Below are 22550 nucleotides of genomic sequence, written 5' to 3' on the forward strand. Positions count from 1 at the left end.
TGGGAAGGTGCTGTGGACTCAAGCCCCAGCACCCAGGGCTCTAGCACTCAGGGCTGGGGGCGGGCACATCACCGAGATGCTCTGAGCCTACACTGTCCAAGTGTCAGAGGGGAAAGAACCCTGATCTCTGCTCATCCACCTCTGAACAAGATTCCAAGGCATGATGCCAACAGCCCTTCCTGGAAGGCATGCGACAGCCTGTTTGTGCCCAGGTTGTTCTGAAGCCTTGGGTGGCAGCATCTGCCATAAGCACACTGGAGGCCCTGCATTAAGGGTGGCTCTAGCAGAGCACGCGATGCAGCTGGGTGGCTCTGGAGCCAGGCCACCTGGGCTTCTCTCCAGTCCCAGTGACACCTTACTCTGTGCTCTCGGGTGAGTTACTTAACCTCTCTATTCTTCAATTCATTCTTGGCAGAACTGCGATTATAACAACTGTTCATTCTGAGGTTTAAATGAGGTAAAGTGCTCAGAACAGTGCTTGACACCTGGAGGAACTCAACGAATGTTCGTTTTTACTATTTTCCTCTCAAGGTAGAAGCTCCCTCTCCTTCATCTCAGCTGTCCTTTTTCCTAATGACACTTGACAGGACTTCTTGGTGAAGGACAGGAAGGCCCAGCAGCAACCCCGTGGGAGCGCCAGGCTGGGTGGGCCAAGAGGGAGGAGCCCTGGGGTCATGTCCTCTGCTGAGGAGGACAGAATCCTCCCTATGGGTTTAGAGTTCATATCTTTGAAAGTTACTGTCTGTTCCAAGCAAGGGTGTTAGGCATCCCTGTTCCCTAAGGGACACTAGAACCAAGGATGCACGCCATGGGAAGGCGCAGGAGGTCCATCCTCAGCTCCTGCTCTCAGAGGGGCCACACCGGGAGGTGAGCTCAAAACCTGGTGCATCTGGTGCATGCAAACCTGCCTGCCTGGGTGTCCTAGAGGTTGTCTGAGGGGCCAAAAGCAGGGTGGCCTCCATGTTAAGAATGGGGTGGGGTGGGGGGAGGGGTGTGCCTGAAGGCAATGCCTACTCTCAGCAAGTTCCAGGAATGCCAGGGTGTGCCTTTCGGTGCCTTTAGGGTGCCTGGCCCCGACCAGCTTCCCTGACCATCAGCAGGCAGATCCAGCTCCTGTTCCGGGAGAACCCAGGGGGCTTCTTTGTGAAGGAGGAACTATAGAGAGGATGCATGGGCAGGCATGGCTGGGGGTGGGGACTTGAGTTTTATTTGGGGTCATTAAAACAAAAAAATTCACAGCAGCATCTGTGGGTCAGAAGCGCCAGGGCCACGGTGGGGGTGGAGGGAGGAGAAGGCGGCGGCGACAGCTCAGGAGGACAGGCCTGTGGGTGGTCAGGTGCAGGCCCTGGGAGTGGGGCAATCCTGAAGCTCACATTCCCGGGCCAGTGCTCCTCCTGCGAGGGAGGGTGGGATCCGAGGCAGAGGGGTGCTCCTCAGGACCTCTGTGGCCAGCTTGCAGCTGTCTAGTTTCCCCCACTCTTGTCCTGGGAGAGAGAGTGACCTTCACACACAGATCTGGGCCTCCAGCCCCCAGTGACCACCCTGAGTGGGGCGGGGTCTGGAGTCACCTATTCCCCTCGGCTCAGAGGCGGTCATTTGTGAGGAGACCTCATACTCAGGCTCAGGCAGCTACAGAAGGTCAAGAGGCGCCCCTTGGGGCTCTGGGACACTATGAGGGAAGCACCTTGCTCAGGGATGCCTAGTATAACCTTGGAGCACAGCTCCTACCTTCTCAGCCACTTCCTCTTCCTCTTTGGAGGCCTCGTCCCCCTGTGCGGGCGCAGGTTTCTCCAGGTCCTCCTGTGAGGAAACAAAGGGGATTGGGGCCATGTGGAGGGTGCAGAGCCTCCAGCTGCCCTGCCCAAAGGGGCCTCTTCCATCCTGGCCTAAAAGATAAGCAGAGGGCCTCATCACCTTGCTGTGCGTGGAGGGTGGGAGGGGAGCCCGCCTGACCATGCTGGTGACAGAGCCTCATGTAAGAGCCCACAGCGGGCACTCTTTCTGATGATGCCAGGGCCTTCCAGGAGCCCAGCTTTACGCCCCCAAGCTAATGCAGAGTCTCTGGGCAGTCCTTGGTCAGGCCTCCTTGATAGGAAGCCCTATGTGTGTATATGTGGTACTGGTGGGGGTTGGGGTTTGACCCCAGAAACCCTAGGCCTGACCCCACCCTCAGCTCAGTCAATGAATAGCATGATCACACACCCTTGTCCTACTGAGCCCTGAAACAACTCTAGGAGGGGAGCGTGTCATTACCATTTACATGGGGACCTTGAGGCCAGGGAGGAGAGGAGTCTAGCTCAAGGCCTCAGAGCTCAAAGCAGTGGGGTTTTTGGGTATCAGGTCCAACTTGCTTCAGGCCCATCCCCACCCCAGTAACCTAAGTGCCTCCCTCTTTCCTTCTTCTTGCCTTCTGGCTGGGCTCTGGGCCCAGGCTGGTCTGCTAGGGCCAGCAGAGGTCATATGTCCTCTCCTACTTACTGTCTCCTTCTGCCCCACTACACCCAGCCTGACACTTGCCTGAGATGGAGACCTGCCTGGGGGGTAGTCAAATGGGCAGGCACAGACTGGGTCCTAGTCTCAGCACCTACTTATGGAAGGTCCTGCCACCTCTTGGCTACCACTGGGCTGTCCTTGGTGGACTGGGGCTTAAAAGGCCACCGAACTGTGTCAGCCAGAGTTGAGGCATGCTCTCAAGGCATGGGGGTAGGGGGTAGGGGGTGGCCACCTGCCTGATCCTGCTGCCCCAAGGAGAGTGCACAAGGCCAGGGGCCTGAGCAGTCAGACAGGCAGTGCTGCATCCTTCTGTGGTTCACTGAAGGGTGAGTTGTGACTGGTTTTTGGGTGGCACCCGGAAATATCTCTGCTGGGGTAGCCATTCCCATCCCAGGACCCGGGGTGGCTCCAAGGGCTCACCAGCCCTTTGCCAAGGTCAAAGAGGAGTGTCCAGGCTCTCTCTCAGAGGCCAGAGGCAGCCTGCCCCCACCCTGGGACCTCACTGGCTGGGGGTAGGGGAGGGAGAGGCCTGGCTTCTCTGGGAGCACACATGGGTGCCCCCAGGGGGATGGTGATACAGTCACCTCCCTCTGTTGGGTGCTCACCATGAGCCAGGCATGACTGCCTCATCACGCACCCCAGTGAGCTGGAGACTCTTGCCCCTCCCTCCACCCATTTTTACAGATGAGCAAATAGTGGTGTAGAGAGGTTGAGTAGCTTCTCAATGTCATACAGCCAGGAAAGGGCAGAGCTGGGAATGAAGAGTGTGAGCGGCTGCTCCCCTCCAGGACACAGAGACTCTGAGCTGGCCCTGGAAGCAAATGCCCAGGTGCTGTCCCCAGAGCGGGGCCGGGCAGCCCCTACCCTTCCACCAACCCACTCCCTGGAGCAGGGATCCTTGTGCTGGGTGCCTGGGACTCCACCGCCCTGCCCCCCATGTGACCCACCTCCACCCCCACTACCGACACTCATACAGAATCTCTCAGAGCACAGCCCAGAACCAGGCTGCCCTGGAATTGCAGGCTCACAGGGACTAGCCATTGACACATTGCTTCATCTCTCTAGGCCTCATTTCTACACCACGCCATGGGATTTTGTGCTGATTAAATTATTTAAAGTACAAAATGCTTCAAGCAGAATCTGCTCTGTGATGGGTGCTGGGACAGCTCACCCAGCTGCCTGCCACATCCTGGGAGTGCCCTTCAGCTCCTGTGCTGCACACAGGCACACAGGCATGCACAGGAACATGCGCCACACATGTGAACACACAATAGCAAAGGCACCGGGCAGGGTCCTAACTCTCACTGCTTTTCTGTCACCAGGGGGTGCTGCTTCCCTGCTCCTCCTGGGAGACAGTGGAGAGCCAGTCAGGCCCTGGGAAGGAGGCTGGACAATGACAGGGCACCGTGGGCCTAGGACGCTGCTGCCTGTCGCCATGTGGAGCCCACAGGACTCTGCTCTCACTAGTGAAGTGTGGTGTCTCCTGAATGCTCAGCACCATCAAGAGGGCATGGTTTTGAGTCTCACTTTCCAATTGGGCCCCAAACTGCCCCCCTCCCAGGGATGGGCTATGAGGATTTCAGCCATTAACAGGTATGAAAGCCCCATGCACAGTCTCCATTTCCCTCTAGTCAATGGGATGATAATGTATCCACCCCAGCTGGCTGCTCTGGGGCCCAGTGAAAAGGACGGGACTGTCTGGGAGACAGGGCTGGGGGGGTCTCACCTTTTGCAACACTCCAGAGGAGACTGCGATATTCTCTGCCTCCTCCACCGTCTTGGTGGCCACTGTATTGACGCTGGTGACCACAGCCTCACTCACGGCATTGGCCTGCTCCTTGGTCTTCTCGGCCACTGGGAGAGGACTCTGGTCCTGACCCCTCCACACCCAGGCCTGAGCTGCCCAAGTCAGGCTGAGCAGCCCCTTGCCCAGGCCACCCAAAGCTCTGGCTCTGCCCAAGACCCCAGACTGCCTGCCCCCTTTCTGACCCCAGGGGAATTCTGGGGCTGATGGGGGGAAGTAGGAGGCACCCCCTGGGTCTAGCCTCCAGGTCTAGAGGGATCTGGGTCCACATACAACTTGGAACCCCAGGTGGGGTGTAAGAGGTCCCTGGGCTTGAGCTTGCAGTCCCTGGAGGCCCCACCCCCCAGGGCCCCTCACCTGAGGTCACACTCTGTACAACACCCTCCTTGGTCTTGGCTCCTGGGGAGGAAATGGAGACGTCAGCCCAGGCCCCCTTCTCCTGGTGTCGGGAGTGGGTGGGGGCAAACACACACAGAACAGCTGGACAAGCAGTAGGGTCAGTAGTGGGGGAGGATGGTGTATGGGGACCGGCAGTCCCTGCAAAGGCTGCTTCCTGCTGTGTCTGGAGGAAAGGGATGGATGGGAAGTGGGCAAGACAGGGGGACGAGAATGTCCAGTCTGAGGAAGGGTCTGGACCCCACCTGGGTGCAGCCTGGGCCTCAGAAGCAGCAGCAGGAGGAAGCTGAATCACGGGCTGGACCTCCTCTTGGGAGGGAGCTGAGGAGGGATGGGGCTGGGCTCCTCTGCCACTCAGTCTCATCTCCCCAGCCCCATGGGCAGGGTGAGAACCTGGCGCCTGGTGGCTGAGTACCTGCCGCTCAGGCATGGAGGCTCCAGGCTCAGTGTGGCTATTTATCTGAATCAAGGGTCTTGCCGGGGAAGAGGGGGAGATGCTGGTGCATTTGTGCAAACATTTGTGTATACATTTGTGTGTCTGCACAGCTGAGCATCCCTCTTGCTTCCCTGCCCCAGTGACCCCTGGGGCCCTGAGGAGGCCCAAAAGACACTGGTGTGTGTAGGAGGAGGGGGGTATTCCAGGGCCCTGTGACTCTGGCTCCACAGCCAGGTTCTCATCCCCTCCCAAAATGCCTCCCTGGGGTGGCAGATAAGGTCAGGCTCCAGATAACCAGGCACCCAGACTCGGCCAAGCTGCCCAGCCCTGCAGCTCTGCCACGCCCACACTCACCCACATACATGACGCCCTCCTTGGTCTTCTCGGCCGCTTCTGTCACCCCCTGCTTGGTCTTCTCCACAGCACCCACCACGCCCTCCTTGGCAATGGAGAAGCCCTTTTTGAAAACATCCATGGTGGTGTGCAGGAACAGGAGCCTGGCTCTCCCCGTGATGTGCTGTCGGAGCTGGCGAGAGTGCTGCCGCAGCGGCTGGCCCTGCTGCTGCCTCTTATTGACGCCAGTGAAATATTGATGATGCGGCGGCTGGCTGGTGGGAGCTCTGCCAGCAGAGGGCGGGGGCGGGGACCGAGGGACGGAGGATGCCCGCCCTTACCTTCTCCCAGGGTGGGGTGCTCCCCGGGCCCCTGCTGGCTTAACCCTCCCCTCCTGCCCCCAGCCTTCCAGGAGGGGCTGCCGGGGACAGGACACAGCCTTATCCATCACTGCCCCTCATTAATTTGCTGCCCCACCCAGAGGGGCAAACCTGGCTGGGAGCTCTCAGGCCTGGAGCTGCTGTGTCTGTACATCTGGGACAGAGAAAGAGTCTGAAGTGGGGGGGTGGCAGGGGGCAGGGGGCAGGGGTCCTTTGCTACCAGCAGCCCAGGTAGGGCAGGGGTCTGGGCCCCGCAGGCCTGTCAGGCAAGAGTAGCCAACCTCCCAGACCGGCCTGGGCTGCCCCGCTACACACTAGCACCTCGGATGGCCCCATCTCAGGGCCTTAGCGAGGTCAAGTGGAGGGCTGAGTGCAGGCCACACGAAGGGCTTCCCTGTGCCCTGGCCTCTGACTATAGACCATGTGACCCTTGGACAGCTCCTTTCTCTCTCTGAGTCTCCAACCACCTGCCAGCTCCCACAGCCCAGGGGTGAAAGGTGCTGAATAGGCATGAGATGCCCACTTCCTGACCACCAGCGCAGATGGGCAGCAAGTGTCCCGGGCCTGACCCGACCTCTTCCTGCAGCCCCACCTCAATGCTTGTGCTCTTCTCCTGACTCCCATGGGGACATGTTTGGTGGACCACCCACCCTGTGTCTCCCATGCCCTTGGCGTCCCTGACCAGAGTCCTCTCAGGGCACAGGAACCGGCCTGTGCTGCTGGCTGCCTCTGTGGGGGCCAGGCAGGGATGAGGGGGCCGGACGAGACTCACGGGGTAGGCCGGCCCAGGCCACTTCCTCTCTTTGTTGTTACTGTGGTTTTTTTTCTCTTCTGAAACTTAACTTGAAGACGACGTCACCATCACCAGCAGTTTCTGGAGTCACTTGCCGAGGCTAAGACTGTCCACTGCCAGTATGATCCTGACCCTGCTGCTCAGCCTTGGGGGGCCCCTAGGCTGGGGGCTGCCAGGGGCCTGGGCTCAGGCCCCAGGTACCAGGTTCTCTAATCCACACAGCTCCAGGTCACCTGGGGTCTGGAGCGCAGAGGCCGAGGACAACGGCAGGGGCCCCGTTGGACGGTAAGGAGGGCCTGGGCCTTGTGGGAGGTGGTGGTCCAGGATCTAAGTCCCAGCTCAGCCAGAACAGGGTCCCTCTGTCCTCAGGTACCCACTTGTGAAATGAGCTAAAACCTATCCACTGGGCCAGCTGTGAGAATGAATCAGGTGCCAGGTGCCAGGACCCCCTCCAGAGGCACCCCCAGCCAGCCTGGACTGGGCACCCCAGGGCCCAGGCTAAGCACTGTGGGATGTTCCCTGCCTAACCCATAGTCAGGAAGGGACTGGGGAGCTGGGCAGGCTGGGAGTACTCCTTGCCACCGATCACCCAGTATGGGGTGCTAAGAGGCTATGGCTCCAGATAATCCCAACTGGCCTGGCAGTGACTCCTGTTCTTTGAAGTAAGTCAGTTTTGAAAGCTGAGCCCAGGCAAGCTGGCCTGGCCTGAACCAGAGAGGTCAGATGCTCTTGGGAACTGAATTTTGATCTGAGCACCCAGGGGGACTGGTGTGGGCCAGTCTGGCCCTAGGAGCCAAGCAGTGAGTGGACAGGGTGCCTTGCTCTATTTCCAGAACAAAAAGGAGACCACAGATTCAACAAACTATACTTCAGTGCCCCTCTGGAAATGGGCTGAATGGTCTTGTGACTGGACCAGGACACCATTTCCCAGTCTCACTTGCCCAGGGCCAGTGATCCTCTACTGGTAAGGTCCTGGGCCCGCAGGGCCCTCCTCAGAGTATGCCACAGCACCACAGCATGTGCCACTGACTGGGCCCATCTCTGGGCTGGGCACCTTACCACGTGTTATCTCAGTTAATCCTCCCAACAGCCTGGTCTGTAAGAGGCAGAGCCTGAGGCTCAGAGAGGCTAAACACCTGGCCCCAGGTCACACAGCTAAGGAGAGCTGGAGCCAGGATCTGAGTTCACACATCACTCCAGATATGATGCTCTGATTCCCAGAGCACTCTGAGGCAGCCCCAGCCCCTGGATTCACCTATCCCCACCTCCCTCGCTTTCCCCACTGCCACACACACACACACACACACAGACTTGGTTGAGGGCATCCTGTATCTTGGTTGAGCCTGAGAGGGACCAGCTGACACCAACTCAGAGTCACCCATCTGGCTGAGAGGCACCATCACGCTGGCTTACTGAGTGGATCTGCCTTGAACAGTTCTGTACAGCTCTGACACTCCAAGGGGAATGTGTTTGTTAGACACTTTCCCAAAAGCCAGTTCGGCCAGGGAGAGGCAGGAGGGTGACAGACCGAGTGCAGTGACCCTCAGTGAGGAGGGGCTGGCTGTATGTGGGGAGTGGCGCAAAAGATGAACCTGGGGAGACCCCATCCCTGTCTGACCCCCAGTTCTGCTCAGAGCTGAGGGCACAGGTGACTTGGTGGGGGAATCCCCCCAGCCAACTCCAATTTCAGGACCAAGGACCTCGCCTTCTGTCCCCAAAGCTCCAAGCCTCTGTCTCCAGGCTGCCTTGCCTCCCTTTGATGGAAGGGAGGACGAGGGGCCCAAGTGGGTGGGAAGGAGCTAGGAGACTCTCCTTGTTCTTCACACCCCTGGGGTTCTAGGGAGGTACTATGCTCCCTTAGCTCCAGAGAGAGAGGGCCTCTGGGCTGCTCGTGGGCTGCCCTGCGGGCTCACTCGGCCATTCTCTGGCTGGTCCTGGTATGTACACACAAGGACACCCTGGCCCAAGAATGCCCAGGCAGATGTCCCAAGCCCTGGTCCCAGGGGCAGTCCAGGGGGTCCCAGGGGAGTCTGGATCTGCTGGGTCTTCTCACCACAGCAGCCAAGCCCAGGCTGTCCAGGCCCCTGAGGGGCTGGTGAGAAAGGAAGGAAACGCCGCGCGGCTTCCTCGGGCTGATTGCTTCCTGTGCTCCTGTGAAGGGAGAAGCGGAAATGCTGCCCCACCTTCCCGCTAAGACAGAGTAGGGAAGGTGGAGAGCCCACCCCATCAGCACAAGCCTGGTGGACCCTCCATCCCCACCCCGGCTGCCAGAACCAGGCCTTCTGCCCTGCATTTGCCCCTCACTCCTGTGTCCCGAGCCCCAGGGCCACCTGGACACAGACCCAGATTACAACCGTTTGCAAGAAGTTCCAACAGAACAGCTTGGTGCTCAATGGCAGGTCCTGAGGTAGAGGAGGGACATGGTTAAATACCTCCCGGGTCCTCGGAGCCCCTGCGGGGCTGGGCCCAGTGAGCAACAATGTGGGTATTTGGACTCCATGGTGAGAGGCTCTTTCCGTCTCCCTGGCTTTGGTGGGGTTGGGGAGAGCAGCAGCTCAGGATCTGGCTCCTCAGCACCAAGACCTGCTTCCTCCACACGGTTAGCCTGAATTGGGGGGCCGAGCTGAATCCCAGGCAAGGTGCCCCATCTCTGCATTGTTGCTGCAAGGTCACCACTCTCCTCTACACTTTACATATGAGACTCACAGGGAATGGGGTTGCCACTCAGGGCCTCACAGCTCCTAAATGACAGGTCAGAGCCAGGTTCCCCCACATTTGTTGGACTGAAAATCCCAGGCCTCCTCTGTCCCGTCTCCCACAAAATGGGTGGGAGTGTAGGAGATGCTGGTGGATCCTGGCGCCCAGCATCAGCTTATTTGACCCACGCACAAGGAATGGCTGTGATTTCTGCAGCAGGAGCTCTCACCCAGAGCTGTTACATGAATCCCTGGAGGTCACACAGGGGCCAAGTAGAGCCCAGGCCACCAGTCACTGCCCACAGCGGTACCTCCTGCACCTGTTCCTGTTCTCTGAGGTGTAAGGCCCTGGGCACACTTAGGGGACCCTTGTTCTGGGCTGGTTGCCGAGTGGGCCTCAGGCTCCTCCGTAAGGCCCCTTTCTGGCTCAGACACAAAGCCCTGCAAAATTGTCCCTTGGAGTGATCACAGCCATGACTGCATTTAGGGCCTCAGAAAGTAAGGAGAACAAGCCCTCCCTCCCCAGGAAGACTTGAGGGGCAGTCAGAGGCATGTTTTACTGGCACTTAAATGTCCCAAAGGACAGGAGCAGCAGCTTATCCATAATTCAGGAGGCTCCAGCTAACAGACTTTTCCCTGCTGGAGGCTCTCTCTGCCTTCTCCACAGCCCCTCCCCCTCCCCACAGGGAGGGGCCTGAAGTGGGAATACACTCCATTTTTCCAGTACTGGGGGAAGGGCCTTGCTCAAGGTCATCCTGAGTCCAGGGAGGGGAGGGGAGAAGAGCCCAGGCCTCCCAGCTCCTATTGGAAGCTCCAGAGGGGCCAGCAGATGCTCTCCTGCCTGGGGCAGGGTATCAGGGCCATGTCAGAGGCCAAGACAAACCCAGCTGAAGGAACCTGTACTCATTTCTAGGCCAGTGCCTGCCTCTCAGTGGAACCCAGGGAAATGAGGGGGCCAATGGGGTGCAGGCCTGAGAGTAGGAGGCAGTGAGAACAGTGGGGCACCTCAGCAAACTGGGCAGGGGCTCCGGCTCAGAGGGCCAGCCAGAGCTGCCAAGAGCTGGAGAAAAGCAAAGCAAAGGTCAGGAATGTTCCCAGGGCTTCTGGGCCAGCAGCCTATGCTGTGCCAAAGAGACAGGGCTGCCAAGGGAAGGGGGAGTGTGGGCAGGAGAATAGTGGCTGCTGGAGCCCCCGGTTTGGGCAGGTCAGAAGAGAAAGTTCCTGGGCAGGAAGGGTGGGCAGCACCACTTCCTGTTCCAGGAGCTTGAGGTGGAAAGTCCCAGTCACTCCCTGGCAGGCGGTGCGCCCAGGCCACAAGCCTGCTGGACCCTCTGCTCAGCGAGAGGATGAGCAAGGAAGGGAACATTGTCCAGCGCCAGTGTCTCTCAGCCTTGGCATTGTTGGCATTTGGGACTGGCTAATTCTTCGTTGTGGGGCACTGGGCTGCCCTGTGGGTATCATAGGATGTTCAGCAACATCCTTGGTCCCCACCCACTAGATGCCAGAACCACCCCCTCCCTCCCAGTAGCGACAACCATAAATGTCTCCAGAGGTCGCCAAATACACTGGGGGTAAGTGCCTGCTCCTCCCGTTGAGAACCCTAGTTTAAAGAAACATTTTTCCCTAGGGCTGAGCCCAGGTTCCAGGAATTTCCAATGGGGCCCAGGGTGGGGGCTGGAATTTCTAATCCTTGGAATATCTCGCCCACCAGCCTATAGCTTTCACAGTCCACTGTTTCAGAGTGAGTGAATGAACATTCTTTGCTTAAAATCAGGGCCATTTTCATGGGTATGTGACCTGAGAGGCTGTACTCTTGGTTTAATTTGTATTGTTGTATTTTCATTTTGCACGGGACCCCACAAATTCTGAAGTTAGTCTTGTGTTAAATATTTACTATCTGTCCTTTTATAGAAAACTTTGCTGACTGTTTGGGTTAGAGTCAAACCTTCTACAGATTGGCTGAGACAATCAGAAGACCCAGCTCCCTTTGGTCCCTGAAAGCAATGACTTTCAGCACTTTAGGCGATTTTGTTCAGCATTTACCTCTGTATCTCAAAATAACATCTTATATTGCTGCTTCTTGGGAAGTGGCATTATGATTCAGCTCTCATTCCTGCTCCATACCCCAACCCCGATGAGCATCCTACAAACAGCAGCGAGCACCTGTGCACACACACGTGCACGTGCCCTTCCCAGCCATAGTCCCTTATTGTCATTCCTATGACTATACATACTATTTATGTTCGTATGACTGCATTTGCTACTTAGACTTGAGGCTTGAAAAAACAATGAATTTCCCGCCTCCCCCCCCCCCGACACCCACACACTTTTGGTTTTCCCTGGAGTAAATAATTGCCTTTTTTTTTTTCTGCCTAGTTTTCTGTGTCTTTGCCACTACTCAATTCCAAACTCCTGGCCAGTTGTCAACTTCTGCTCTCTTCTTTCATCCATGTCAGTTGTTTGAACCCCTGTGGCTTCTTGGAGACCTTTTTCTCCAAGGAGCTCCAGCGGTGCCCCAGTCCAGACTGGGCCCTCACCCACTGCCCATTATTGTCCTGCCCCCTCTCCCGCCCACCCCTCACACCATCTCCCTAGGGAGTCCCGTCACCTCATTTCCCTGCTACAACATCTGTTCCCATGCTGTGCTTTCCTCTTTCTTGGCTTTCTTTTGTCTTTAGGTGGATCACTTCTGGTACAATGATGTTCAGTCCTGGGCTGTGCCTTAGAATGACTCAGCGAGCTTCTAAATGCTAGTACCTAGGCCACAACCCCAGAGAATCTCACTTAACTGGCCTGGTGTGTGGCCCAGAGGCTTTTACTTTTAAAGTGATGCAGAATGGTTTTGATGTAAAGATTTGATGGCAAAATTTTGAACCACACTGCTCTAGCAGCTTCCTGATGAGGGTCACAGGGAGGGTAATGTTTTGAAACCCAGCTTATTGAAAATGTCTTTATTCTGCTCTCCTTATATTGATTGGTAGTTAGGGTTGGAACAGGATTCTACACTGGAAATAATTTTCCTTAAGTCCTTGAAGGCAATTCTCCACTGTGTTCTAGTTTCCGGTGTTGCTGTTGAGAGGTTCAAGGCCATTCTAATTACTGATGTGTGTGTCTTGGTTTTTATCTCCGAAAAGTGTAGAATCACCTTCATTGTCAGAGTTCTAAAATTTCATGATGATGAGTTTATTTTCATCATATTTTGGATAATTGGTGAGCCCTTAAAATCTTAAAATTCAAGCCCTTCACTTCTGGTATATTTGCTGAGTTTTTTCATTGATGATTTCCTCCCTCTGTTATCTCTTTCTGGAACTCCTGTTGTTTGAATGTTGGACTTCCAACACTGGTCCTTTATTTTTCTGATCCTTTCTCTCCTATTTTCCATCTCTCTTTGCTCTTCTTTTAGGGAAATTTCTTTCACTTTACCTTCTAGCATTTGTGTTAAGTTTCTTTTGCATTTCTACTGCTCTTTTTTTTATTTCCAAGGGTTCTTTTTTGTTCACTGAAAATTCTTTTCCTCAATTGTTCTTTTATACCTTTCTGTTCTTGTTTCTTGGATGCAGTAATGTCTCTTTTCAATCTGGGGATGTTATTACAAGACAGTTTTCTTCTCCCCACCACCTTGGTTTTCTCCAAGTTTTCTTCTGTTTGCTTGTTTTGACTTCCCTCTTTTGCAATAGAAATTTTCCTCAGCGATCATCCTTGGATGTCTGCCTGCTACAGAGTAGAGAGCCTGCAAAGCAGACTGGAAGCTTAGTGCATGGGTGGGACTTTCTGGTTTCTTTTGTCATAGGATGCTCTTCTGGCCTGTTTCACTGGGGGAACCCCTGATGTCATCGTCTTTAGATCTCTCTTCTCGAGTGGGATCATTTTCTCAGCTGGCTGCCAAGAGGGTAAAGGCTGGCTGCCAGACTTCTAGGAGCCAAGTGGGAAAGCAGCTTGGAGGTCTCAGCCCTCAAAGTAAATGTGGTCACCGGATCTCCCTCAATCCTTCCCCCTACCCTCCCCAGCAGTATCCCTGTCATGGCCCCGGGACACAGATCCACCACGTGAATGAAATCCTAGCCCTGAGGGCCACTTCATCTCCAAGGTCCCTGAACACTGCCTTCTACTATCTCACAAATCTGGCCACTTCTCTCCACATCCACCAGAATCACCCAGCGCAAGCTGCTGGCATCTTCCACCTAGGTCCCTTTCCTGTCCTTTCTGCGCCCAGGAACCAGGGTGGTGCATTTGTGTCACTTCCCTGCTTAAACTCCTCCCTGATGTCCCTTGCTTTCAGGACGCCGTAGTCCAGCTCCTCGGCTGGCACTCCAGGCCTCCATAGTCTTGTTTCTCCTTACCTCTCCTCTGCAACCCTGGGCACCTCAGTGGGGCCATACACACTCTGTCACCACTCCTGGTGCCAAATTATCACCTTCTCCTGAAAGTCTCCCCAGGTTTTAGTGCCCACTCCACCATCTGAGATTGCCTGCTCTTCCTGGGGACCATGAAGGGAAGGCCTGTTCCTCCGTATCTGCACAGAGTGCTGCTGCACTTGAGCCAAGCACCCGGTACCCAAGAGGTGCTAAGCTGAACTGAGCCAAAGCTGAACATTGCCACTTGCAGCTCTGAAGAGCTCTACTTTGGGAGCTGACTGCCAGGGGAAGGACCTTCTGACCCCTTCTACTGAGCCCATCAAGCCTACCACTGGATCAGTGAGCATACTGCTCCTGGGACCAGCAACACCGTGCACTGGTGAAGGGCCCAGATGGACAGGCTACCCCGCCTCCCAGGTGTTCAGGATGCTGAGTGCGCCTCCCAAACCACCTTCTAGGACCTCAGCGTGGGTGGCCTTTTCCAGAGAAGGGACCGCTCAGCCCAGCTGCCTTCCCCCACAACTGTTTGAAGGTGTATTTCCTTAACAGAGTGGTTGGGCAGGGCCAGGGAGCAGGCATCCTCCCAGCTCAGGGCCTGTGGTGAAGAAAGGTGTTGGTGGTGGGGCAGCGCCGCAGTGTTTATGGAGCTTGTTGAAAGTCAGGCCCGTGATACTCCTCTGTCCACTGGGAGGGTGGCAGCACATTTGATCTCCTCAGATAAATGGGAGGTGGAAACTCCCTAAGTGCTTCACCCAAAGTCACACAGCCAGGAAGTGGGAAGGATTTGAACCCAGAACTCTCCAGCCCCAGCAGCCCTATGCTGCCTCCCTGGCACCAGGAGAAAAGTGAGAGCCCTTCCTGGCTCTGTGGGTAATTTTGCTGTGTGATTTTAGAGGTGCTCCTCAGCCTGTCTGTGCTGAGCCATGTCAGGTGGGGATGGGGCAGGGTGGGGGGCGATGGCGTGCTGCTTCCAGGAAAGCAGTGGAAACAGGGGCCCTTGCAGGTGGGCTTCACAGAGGTTTTGCCCCAGATCTGGGAGATAACAATACAGAACACACCCTTCTCAGGATAATGGATTCCAGAATCCCCACTATTGGTGGGATAGGGAGGCAAGGGTACAGCAGTCTGCACTGACACCCACTGTTGACCTCCAGGAAGGGCTGTGGGGGGCCTAGGCATGGCTCAACAGCCCTGTCTTCTGGCTTGTTTATTCCAGTAACTGGTGCCCCTACCAGAAGTCCAGGCTAGTCACCTTCGTTGCCGCTTGCAAAACAGAGAAATTCCACGTCCACAAGCAGCAGCCATGCCCACAGGGAGCTCTGGACTGTCAGAAAGTCAAAGTCATGTGAGTGGGGCAGGGTGGGAGGGCAGGCCCCTCATCCATGCCCTCTGCTACTCACTATGGAGTTGCTGAGCTGGCCCTCTTTCCCCAGGTACCGCGTGGCACACAAGCCAGTGTACCGGGTCAAGCAGAAGGTGCTGTCCTCTGTGGCCTGGAGGTGCTGCCCAGGCTTTGCAGGCCCTGACTGCCAGTACCATGGTAGGATTCCCTGTGGCCCCCATCTTCTTCAACTTCTGACCCCAGAGGTCATGCAGCTCTACTCTAAATTCTGGGGTCAATATCTGTTGTCTCCTCTTTGCAGACCCTACTGCGATCCCTGAGCCTGCAGATCCAGATGATGACTTCCAGGAGCCTTGGGACGGGCCCGCTGCCTTAGAACCTGGTACACTGCTTTTCTGGACAGTGCAGGGGACAGGCAGGCAGAAAGAACCCATGTGTCCAGGCCCTTTCTCCTCTGATAGGGCAGAGCCCTTTCAGGAGACCTGTGCCCCCAGAATCAGCAAGGCTCCTCTGTGTCTTGTATTACCAACACTCACACCAAGGAGGCCAGGTTCACAGGGCTCAGTTTCCTGCCTGCTGGGTAAGCACACACACCTGCTTCCCTGACCACATTTTCTGGGAAGGACAGCTTAATTTTATTTTTTATTTTTTATTTTTTACTTTTTATTAAGGTATGATTGATATACACTCTTATGAAGGTTTCACATGAAAAAACAATGTGGTTACTACATTTACCCATATTTTCAAGTCCCCACCCATACCCCAGTGCAGTCACCGTCCATCAGTGCAGCAAGATGCCAGAGATCCACTATGTGCCTTCTCTGTGATACACTGTTCTCCCTGTGATCCCCCACACCATGTGTACTAGACATAATACCCCTCAATCCCCTTCTCCCTCCCTCCCCACCCACCCTCCCGCACCCCTCCCCTTTGGTAACCACTAGTTCGTTAGAGAAGGACAGCTTAATTTGGCACGTCCCCCCTCCTGAACTACACAAGCTCCCATGGCTGGGAAGAAGCACTCTCCCACCCCACTGCCTGCCAACTACGTACTGGGGCCAGGAAGTCATGCTATCCCTGGTCTTCAGTAACCGCAGAAGAAGCACCAAGAGATGCAATTTGAGAGGCTTTTCGAGGCTAGGCCATGGATCGGGATGGTAAATGAGTTTCCTCATGTAGTGAACTTCTATCTATTGACACGGGCTGCCTCAAGTGATGCTGAGAGGCTACGTCCATGTTATACTGAGGAGAGTGTACTGTGATCCATTAGTCATGTCTGCTGTGAGTGGGGGGTCCAGGGTGAGAACTCATTTGCCATGTATCTGCCCTTCTGGAGCTAAAAGATTCTAAGATCCTGTCAGAGGACATCAGCACACACTTCCCTGCTCTCAACTCCAAAATTTCCTTCTCAGACCTCATGATCTTTCCAGGCCTGGGAAGTTAGACCTCGGCACTTTATTTCTCATATGTATTCAGGCCACCCAGCTGCAGAGATCAGCAACATCGTGGTGCAGCAGGAACGCCTGCTGGGAGATGTGCAGAATGACATTTACCAGATGGCAGACAGCCTCCCAGGACTGTGGAAGGCCCTGGCAAGCAACCTCACAGCTGCCACAACTGAGGCAAATCAGACAGAACTTGGTGAGCAGCAGACTCTGAGCCTGGTCACATCCAAGGGGATGAATGGGAGGGGAGGCAAGAATGCCCAAATCTCAGAGGACCCCCCTCTAGTCCTGCCTGGACAGGGATGTCCACTCCTCCAGGGCTTATGTGAAAATGTGTGTCTGTTGCAGAGTTTCCTGGCAGATCCTTGGATCAAGTGCTGCTGCCCCACATGGACACCTTCCTGCAAGTGCATTTCAGCCCCATATGGAGGAGTTTCAACCAAAGCCTGCATGGCCTGTCCCAGGCCATCAGAAACCTATCTCTTGATGTGGAGGCCAACCGACAGGCCATCAAGAGGGTCCAGGAGAACACTGTGGCCAGGGCCGACTTACAGGAGCTTGGTGCCAAATTTGAGACCAAGGTCCAGGAGAATGCCCAGAAAGTGGGTCAGCTGCGGCAGGATGTGGAGGACCGCCTGCATGCCCAGGGCCTTTCCCTGCACCAGTCCCTCTCTGAGATCCAGGTGAACATGGACACTAAGGTGAAGAGGCTCCTTAAGGCCCAGGAGCCCCTGGGAGCCAATGGCAGCCTGACAGTGGTGGCAGGGGCAGGGGCAAGGCCGGAGCCTGAAAGCCTACAGGCCAGGCTGGGCCAGCTTCAGAGGAACCTCTCAGCACTGCATGTGGCCACTGGCCAAAGGGAAGAGGTGCTGCAGAGCACCCTGGCATATGTGAGGGCGGCCCTGGCCCAGCACGAGGCTGAGATCAAGGAGCTGTACTCAGAGTCCGATGAGACCTTCGATCAGATCAGCAAGGTGGAGCGGCAGATGGAGGAGCTGCAGGTGAACCACACGGCGCTGCGGGAGCTGCGGGTGATCCTGATGGAGAAGTCACTGATCATGGAGGAGAACAAGGAGGAGATGGAGCGGCAGATCCTGGAGCTCAACCTCACCCTCCAGCATCTGCAGGGCGCCCACGCCGACCTCATCAAGTACGTCAAGGACTGCAACTGCCAGAAGCTCTACTTTGACCTGGATGTCATCCGGGAGGACCAGCGGGACACCACGAGGGCCCTGGAGGAGACGCAGGTGAGCCTGGATGAGCGGCGCCAGCAGGACGGCACCTCCCTGCAGGCCCTGAGCAGCACGGTGACCGCCCTGTCGCTGGCCGTGGACGCCGGCAAGGCGGAGGGAGAGCGGGCGCGGGACGACTTGGCGCGGCTCCGAAGCCAGCTGCAGGCGCTGGGTGGTGAGACTGGCGCGCTGAATGCCGCCGAGGCGGAGATCCGCCGCGAGATCCGCCAGCTGCACAGTTCCTTCGCGGCCCTGCTGGAGGACGCACTGCGGCACGAGGCCGTGCTGGCCGCCCTCTTCGGGGAGGACTTGATGGAGGAGATGTCGGAGGAGGCGCCCGGCCCGCTGCCGCTGCGCTACGAGCAGATCCGCGTGGCCCTGCAGGACGCCGCCAGCGGGCTGCAGGAGCAGGCGCTCGCCTGGGACGCGCTGGCCGCCCGAGTGACGGCCCTGGAGCAGGCCGCGGACCAGCGGGCGCAGCACCGAGAGCCCAGCCACGACGCGTCACGAGAGGGGGTCGGCGAGGCCCAGCTGGCGGGGCTGGAGCAGGAGCTGCAGCGCCTGGCTTCCGAGGTCAAGCAGGTGGGGCAGTGCTGCGAGGCTCCCGGGGCTTCCTCCCTCAACAGCTCCCTGGAGGACCTCCGCGGGGCGCTCTCCAACTCTGCGCACGGCCTAGAGCAGCACCAGCGGCTCTTCCACAGCCTCTTTGCGAACTTCCAAGGGCTTGTGGAAGCCAACGTCAGCCTGGACCTGGGGAAGCTGCAGGCCTTGTTGAGCAGGAAGGGGAAGAAGCAGCAGAAAGGTCTGGAAGCTCCCCGGAGGAGGGACCGGAAGCAAGCAAAGCTCTGGGAGACAGGTGAGTCTCTGGGCCCAGGCAGGCTGGGCAGAGCCTAGAACAGGGCCGTCTGCAAGCAGTTCTGCCTGGGCGCGGGGGAGGGGGGAGCAGTGAGAGAGCAGGCTGACCATCAGTCCTGACTACTCAGGCTAGCTTTGCCCTTGACCAACCTTCCGTTCAGGACTAGGGCCTCTTAAGCTACCTGGAGTAGGAGGTAGAAGTCATAAACCCAACCATTAGCAAGCGTCAAGCCCCTCCACCTAAAGGACTGGTGTATACAGGGCTGGTGGCTTGCCCCTCTAACCAGGAGCAGGGAGAGGGAATGGCTCCCTCTCCTCCATGCTACACCCTCAAATCCATTCACCTCAGCTCTTCACCTGCTTCACCTCACCCCCGCTGTGTCTAACCAGCTTTCTCCTGTAAACTCACCGGTGTGTGGATAGGGGCTGGTTCACCAGACATGGGCAACAGGCCACAAGTGGGGAATACAGGGTGGGGGAATCCATGGGCTCATAACATAGTTGGCCCCTCTTGCTGCTCTGTGCCAGGTCCCCCTGCAATGCCTTATTTGGGCTCTGCCATGTTGAATCAACACAATAGCTCAATGATGCATTATCACTGCCGTCCCACCTGAAACTGAGGCTCAGTCAGGGGAAGGGTCCTGCTCACATGGCTAGTAAGTAGCACAGAGGAGCCCTGACCCAGTCCAGCTGTCTCAACAGTGCTGCCTCTTCTGTGAAAGGCCCTCACCACTTGTCTCAGTTTGTCCTTCTGTAAATGGGAGTCACTACCTACATCAAAGGTTGTTATGAAGGTGAACAGGTCCATTTACCAAATACCTAGCCTAAGGCTTAACATATGGTAGGAAACAGCCAATGTTTTCCCATTTCCCTAGCATTTTCAGGGTTGAGGCTGGTCTGCCTACACTAAGTCCTCCATCCTTTTTCCTCTTGGGAGTGGTGCAAGGCCTAATTGCTTGATGGTTTAGGTATCTGAGTTTACCCCTGTATAATTTTATTTCAAAAATATTTTCTCTAAAAGAAAGAAATTCTCCCTTATTTACTTTGCAGGAAGGCCATAGGGCTTGAATTTGTTCTTTGCAGGGAAGCCCACTCACAGTTTGCCTGCTAGCAAATCAGTGAAGCACAACCCTTCCACCTTCTGAGGGGTGCGCGGGGACCCAGGCTGGGTGGGGTCTTCTGCTAAAATTGAATTCCAAGCCGCAGGTGGACAGGAGACCACCTCCGGCAGAGCGCTCTAGGCCTGCCTTCTTTGGCTGGGCGAGTGCTCCACCTTCCGGGTGCTGGGGGAACTGCAGGGCCAGCAGCTTTGGCCATGACCCAATCTCACACAAACCAGAAAGCTATTTTCTAATTCTCAGAAAAATTTCCAGAATTATAGAGGAGCAAAATTTCATCATTCACAGGCTATTGCTTGACCAGGACCAGAGAACCAGAGCTCTCGTTTTTGGATCTAAGTCACTAGCTGTTGAGCAGACTGCGCCTCCTTTAGGCCTTGGCTTCATAAGAAATGGAGAGCTTGAGAGTGAGCACACGGGGAACATGACCTCATGGTGCCAAGGCCAGTGTCAAGAGTCCCGGTGGGACTCCCCCTTCTCATCCCATTTCCTAGCCCAGTCCTCCCCTGCTGGAGCTTCTTGGCCAGGCAGCCCCGTTGGCTGCTTCCTCACTGTACATTCCCCCTCTGCACAGAGTGGCTTCCTCTGGCTGTATGCCTGTGTGTAGGCCCGGTGGGCTGCACACCTGTGTGTCCTCCCTTCTACTTACCCTCTGAAAGCTGGCTAAAGTGCCTTTTTCAGGTGGGAAGCACACCGAAATCAGGGGACATATGGACTGCTCCCAGTTTGGTAGTTTATTAGCTGTGTCATCTGGACCAAGTTATCCCTTTCTGGGCCCATCTGCAGTCCCAGGGCTCTGTGCAATTTTGAAACCATTAAGATGACCAACTTTTCTTCCTCAGTCCCACCTGCCCTCCTTCTCTCTCTTAAAGGTCCTGTGCCTTCTAGTAGGAATCACCTTCACTGTTCCTTAGTGATCTCACAAGTGTTACCATTATTACCTTGAGAATAGGTAATATTCTCTCTCTTCCCCTTGGATATCTCAAGATCCCCAGCAGGTGGCAGTAGTCCTGAAGCAGCTTGCCTTGTAGCTGGACCATTTGAAAAGCCATGTAGCCTAGGGCAACCAGTTAACACTCAAGACTTGGGAGTTTCCTAAATCAGAGATACTTTACTCTCAAGGATGTTGGGAGCAAAAGGGATCTCACTAGAAAGTACTTTTTAAAAATGCACACCAATAGAGACAACAGACTTGTATTTTCCTCTTTAGTGAAATACTGAGCATTGGCCGGTTAGCTCCCACTCCCTGAGATGTGCTGCTATTGGGAGTATCTAGGTTATCTATTTTAGTATTAGTAAGGGGAGGAAGGCAAGTCCTCAGGGTTTAATTTCCCATCCATGGGAGTAAGGGAGTGAATCACTGAGCACTTTCTTCCTGCATTCCAGGCTCTCCTGTGGCCTTCTATGCCAGCTTTTCAGAAGGGACAGCTGCCCTGCAGACAGTGAAGTTCAACAAAACTCACATCAACATCGGCAGCAGCTACTTCCCTGAACATGGCTACTTCCGAGCCCCTGAGCGTGGAGTCTATCTGTTTGCAGTGAGCATTGAATTCGGTCCAGGGCCAGGCACTGGGCAGCTAGTGATTGGAGGTCACCATCAGACCCCTATCTGTACCACCGAGGAGCAGAGGGGTGGAAGCACAGCAACCACCTTTGCCATGGCTGAGCTGCAGAAGGGTGAGAGAGTGTGGTTTGAGTTAACTCAGGGATCGGTAATGAAGAGAAACCCACCAGGCTCTACGTTCGGGGGATTCCTGGTGTTCAAGACCTGAACATTGGGCACAGCTCTGACAGACACGGCGGACTTGCCCAGCTCTCCTTGGCCTGGGGCTCTGGCCGGCACTGGTCTGGGACCATCCAGTTGGTCTAGCTCTTTCCCGGAAACTTTCTGCAAAGACAGTATGGCCTATGTGGCCTCCCTCTAGACGCACTGGGTTTGGTTATTTCTTAATGAGGAGGACTGGAATGCTTCTCTCTGGGAAGGACCTGGTCCGGCGAAGTGTGAACCTTGACTTAGCGTGCCTCCCTGGTCCACATGGCACGGACCCCAGCTCTCTGCCAGTGTCCTACGGCTTTGTTGTGTTTTTCATTGGGGTTTTGGTCCTCTTGTGGTTGGAACGTCCATATGCTTGAAACCTTTCTCCCACTTCCTCTTCTGCCTGATTTTCTGCTAGAGAATCCTTCTTTCCCAGAAGGGATGTTTTAAATGGAGGTGACATTTTGGACAACGTTGGAAACCAGTCTGCACTCACTACAGAGCAGTAAGAGAAAACTAAGCTAAGCTCTCTGGTCTCTACCAGCCAGACATGCAAATGAAGTGCTGAGATAATCAAGGGCAACAGAATTCATAACTTTCCCTTAGTTTCAGTCCTTCCTTGACTTTATCTGTAACTTTAATTTCACTTCTCTCTCCTTGCCTTGCAAAGGCTAAGATATGCCACACAAGAACGAAAATGTGTATAGACTCCTTTGTTACCTCCTCCAGTAACTCATGACCACCCTGAATCTTATTAGCATCTCTAACCAGGAAGGGAGGGCTGAGGGAGGAAGTGAAGGACATCTATAAAACTCCCCCTCGATAATGACCAACTTTGGAATAAAGTAATGCCCTTCAAACATCTGCCTGGTTTACTCATCGAGTACAAAATCATTTGGTAAAATAGAAATACAGGACAAAATAAAACTATCTAGGATGTGACTTTCATTGTTCCAGGCCATATTTGATTTCACAATTTAATTCTACATGAAACAGAGGCCTTCCCAGCAGGCAATGACATGAATATTGGATCAGGCAGTAACTCAGTTGCAATTATTCCTGCAATATCAGTATAGTTTTCAAAAATTTTAACTTTGGTAGAAGCTAGTCAGTATC

The 22550-nt window shown here is 55.4% G+C and overlaps 2 protein-coding genes across 2 annotated transcripts; one reads left to right on the forward strand and one right to left on the reverse strand.

Annotated features, from left to right (window-relative positions):
• Nucleotides 1-1185: 1185 nt before the first annotated feature.
• Nucleotides 1186-5726, reverse strand: SNCG (synuclein gamma). The gene is made up of 5 exons (XM_036926561.2): nt 5484-5726; nt 4655-4696; nt 4220-4347; nt 1729-1800; nt 1186-1484 (listed from the first exon to the last, which is right to left on the reverse strand). Exons 1-5 carry the CDS (start codon nt 5602-5604, stop codon nt 1464-1466), a joined length of 384 nt encoding a protein of 127 aa, XP_036782456.1. The 5' UTR covers nt 5605-5726; the 3' UTR covers nt 1186-1463.
• Nucleotides 5727-6673: 947 nt separating this feature from the next.
• MMRN2 (multimerin 2) lies at nt 6674-22298 on the forward strand. The gene is made up of 7 exons (XM_036926538.2): nt 6674-6920; nt 14903-15031; nt 15120-15226; nt 15330-15410; nt 16505-16669; nt 16822-18561; nt 21065-22298. The coding sequence occupies exons 1-7, from the start codon at nt 6757-6759 to the stop codon at nt 21448-21450; spliced, it is 2772 nt and encodes a 923-aa protein (XP_036782433.2). The 5' UTR covers nt 6674-6756; the 3' UTR covers nt 21451-22298.
• Nucleotides 22299-22550: the final 252 nt, after the last annotated feature.

Source organism: Manis pentadactyla, chromosome 8 (genome assembly GCF_030020395.1).
Source record: "Manis pentadactyla isolate mManPen7 chromosome 8, mManPen7.hap1, whole genome shotgun sequence".
NCBI lineage: Eukaryota > Metazoa > Chordata > Mammalia > Pholidota > Manidae > Manis > Manis pentadactyla.

Coding starts and splice junctions, on each gene's coding strand:
- MMRN2 (XM_036926538.2), top strand. CDS start 6,757: ATGATCCTGACCCTGCTGCTCAGCCTTGGGGGGCCCCTAGGCTGGGGG. Junction 15,032..15,119: donor TGTCAGAAAGTCAAAGTCAT/GTGAGTGGGGCA, acceptor CTCTTTCCCCAG/GTACCGCGTGGCACACAAGC. Junction 16,670..16,821: donor GGCAAATCAGACAGAACTTG/GTGAGCAGCAGA, acceptor TGTCTGTTGCAG/AGTTTCCTGGCAGATCCTTG.
- SNCG (XM_036926561.2), bottom strand. CDS start 5,604: ATGGATGTTTTCAAAAAGGGCTTCTCCATTGCCAAGGAGGGCGTGGTG. Junction 1,801..4,219: donor CCTCTGGAGTGTTGCAAAAG/GTGAGACCCCCC, acceptor GTTTCCTCACAG/GAGGACCTGGAGAAACCTGC. Junction 1,485..1,728: donor AAGAGGAAGTGGCTGAGAAG/GTAGGAGCTGTG, acceptor TCTCTCTCCCAG/GACAAGAGTGGGGGAAACTA.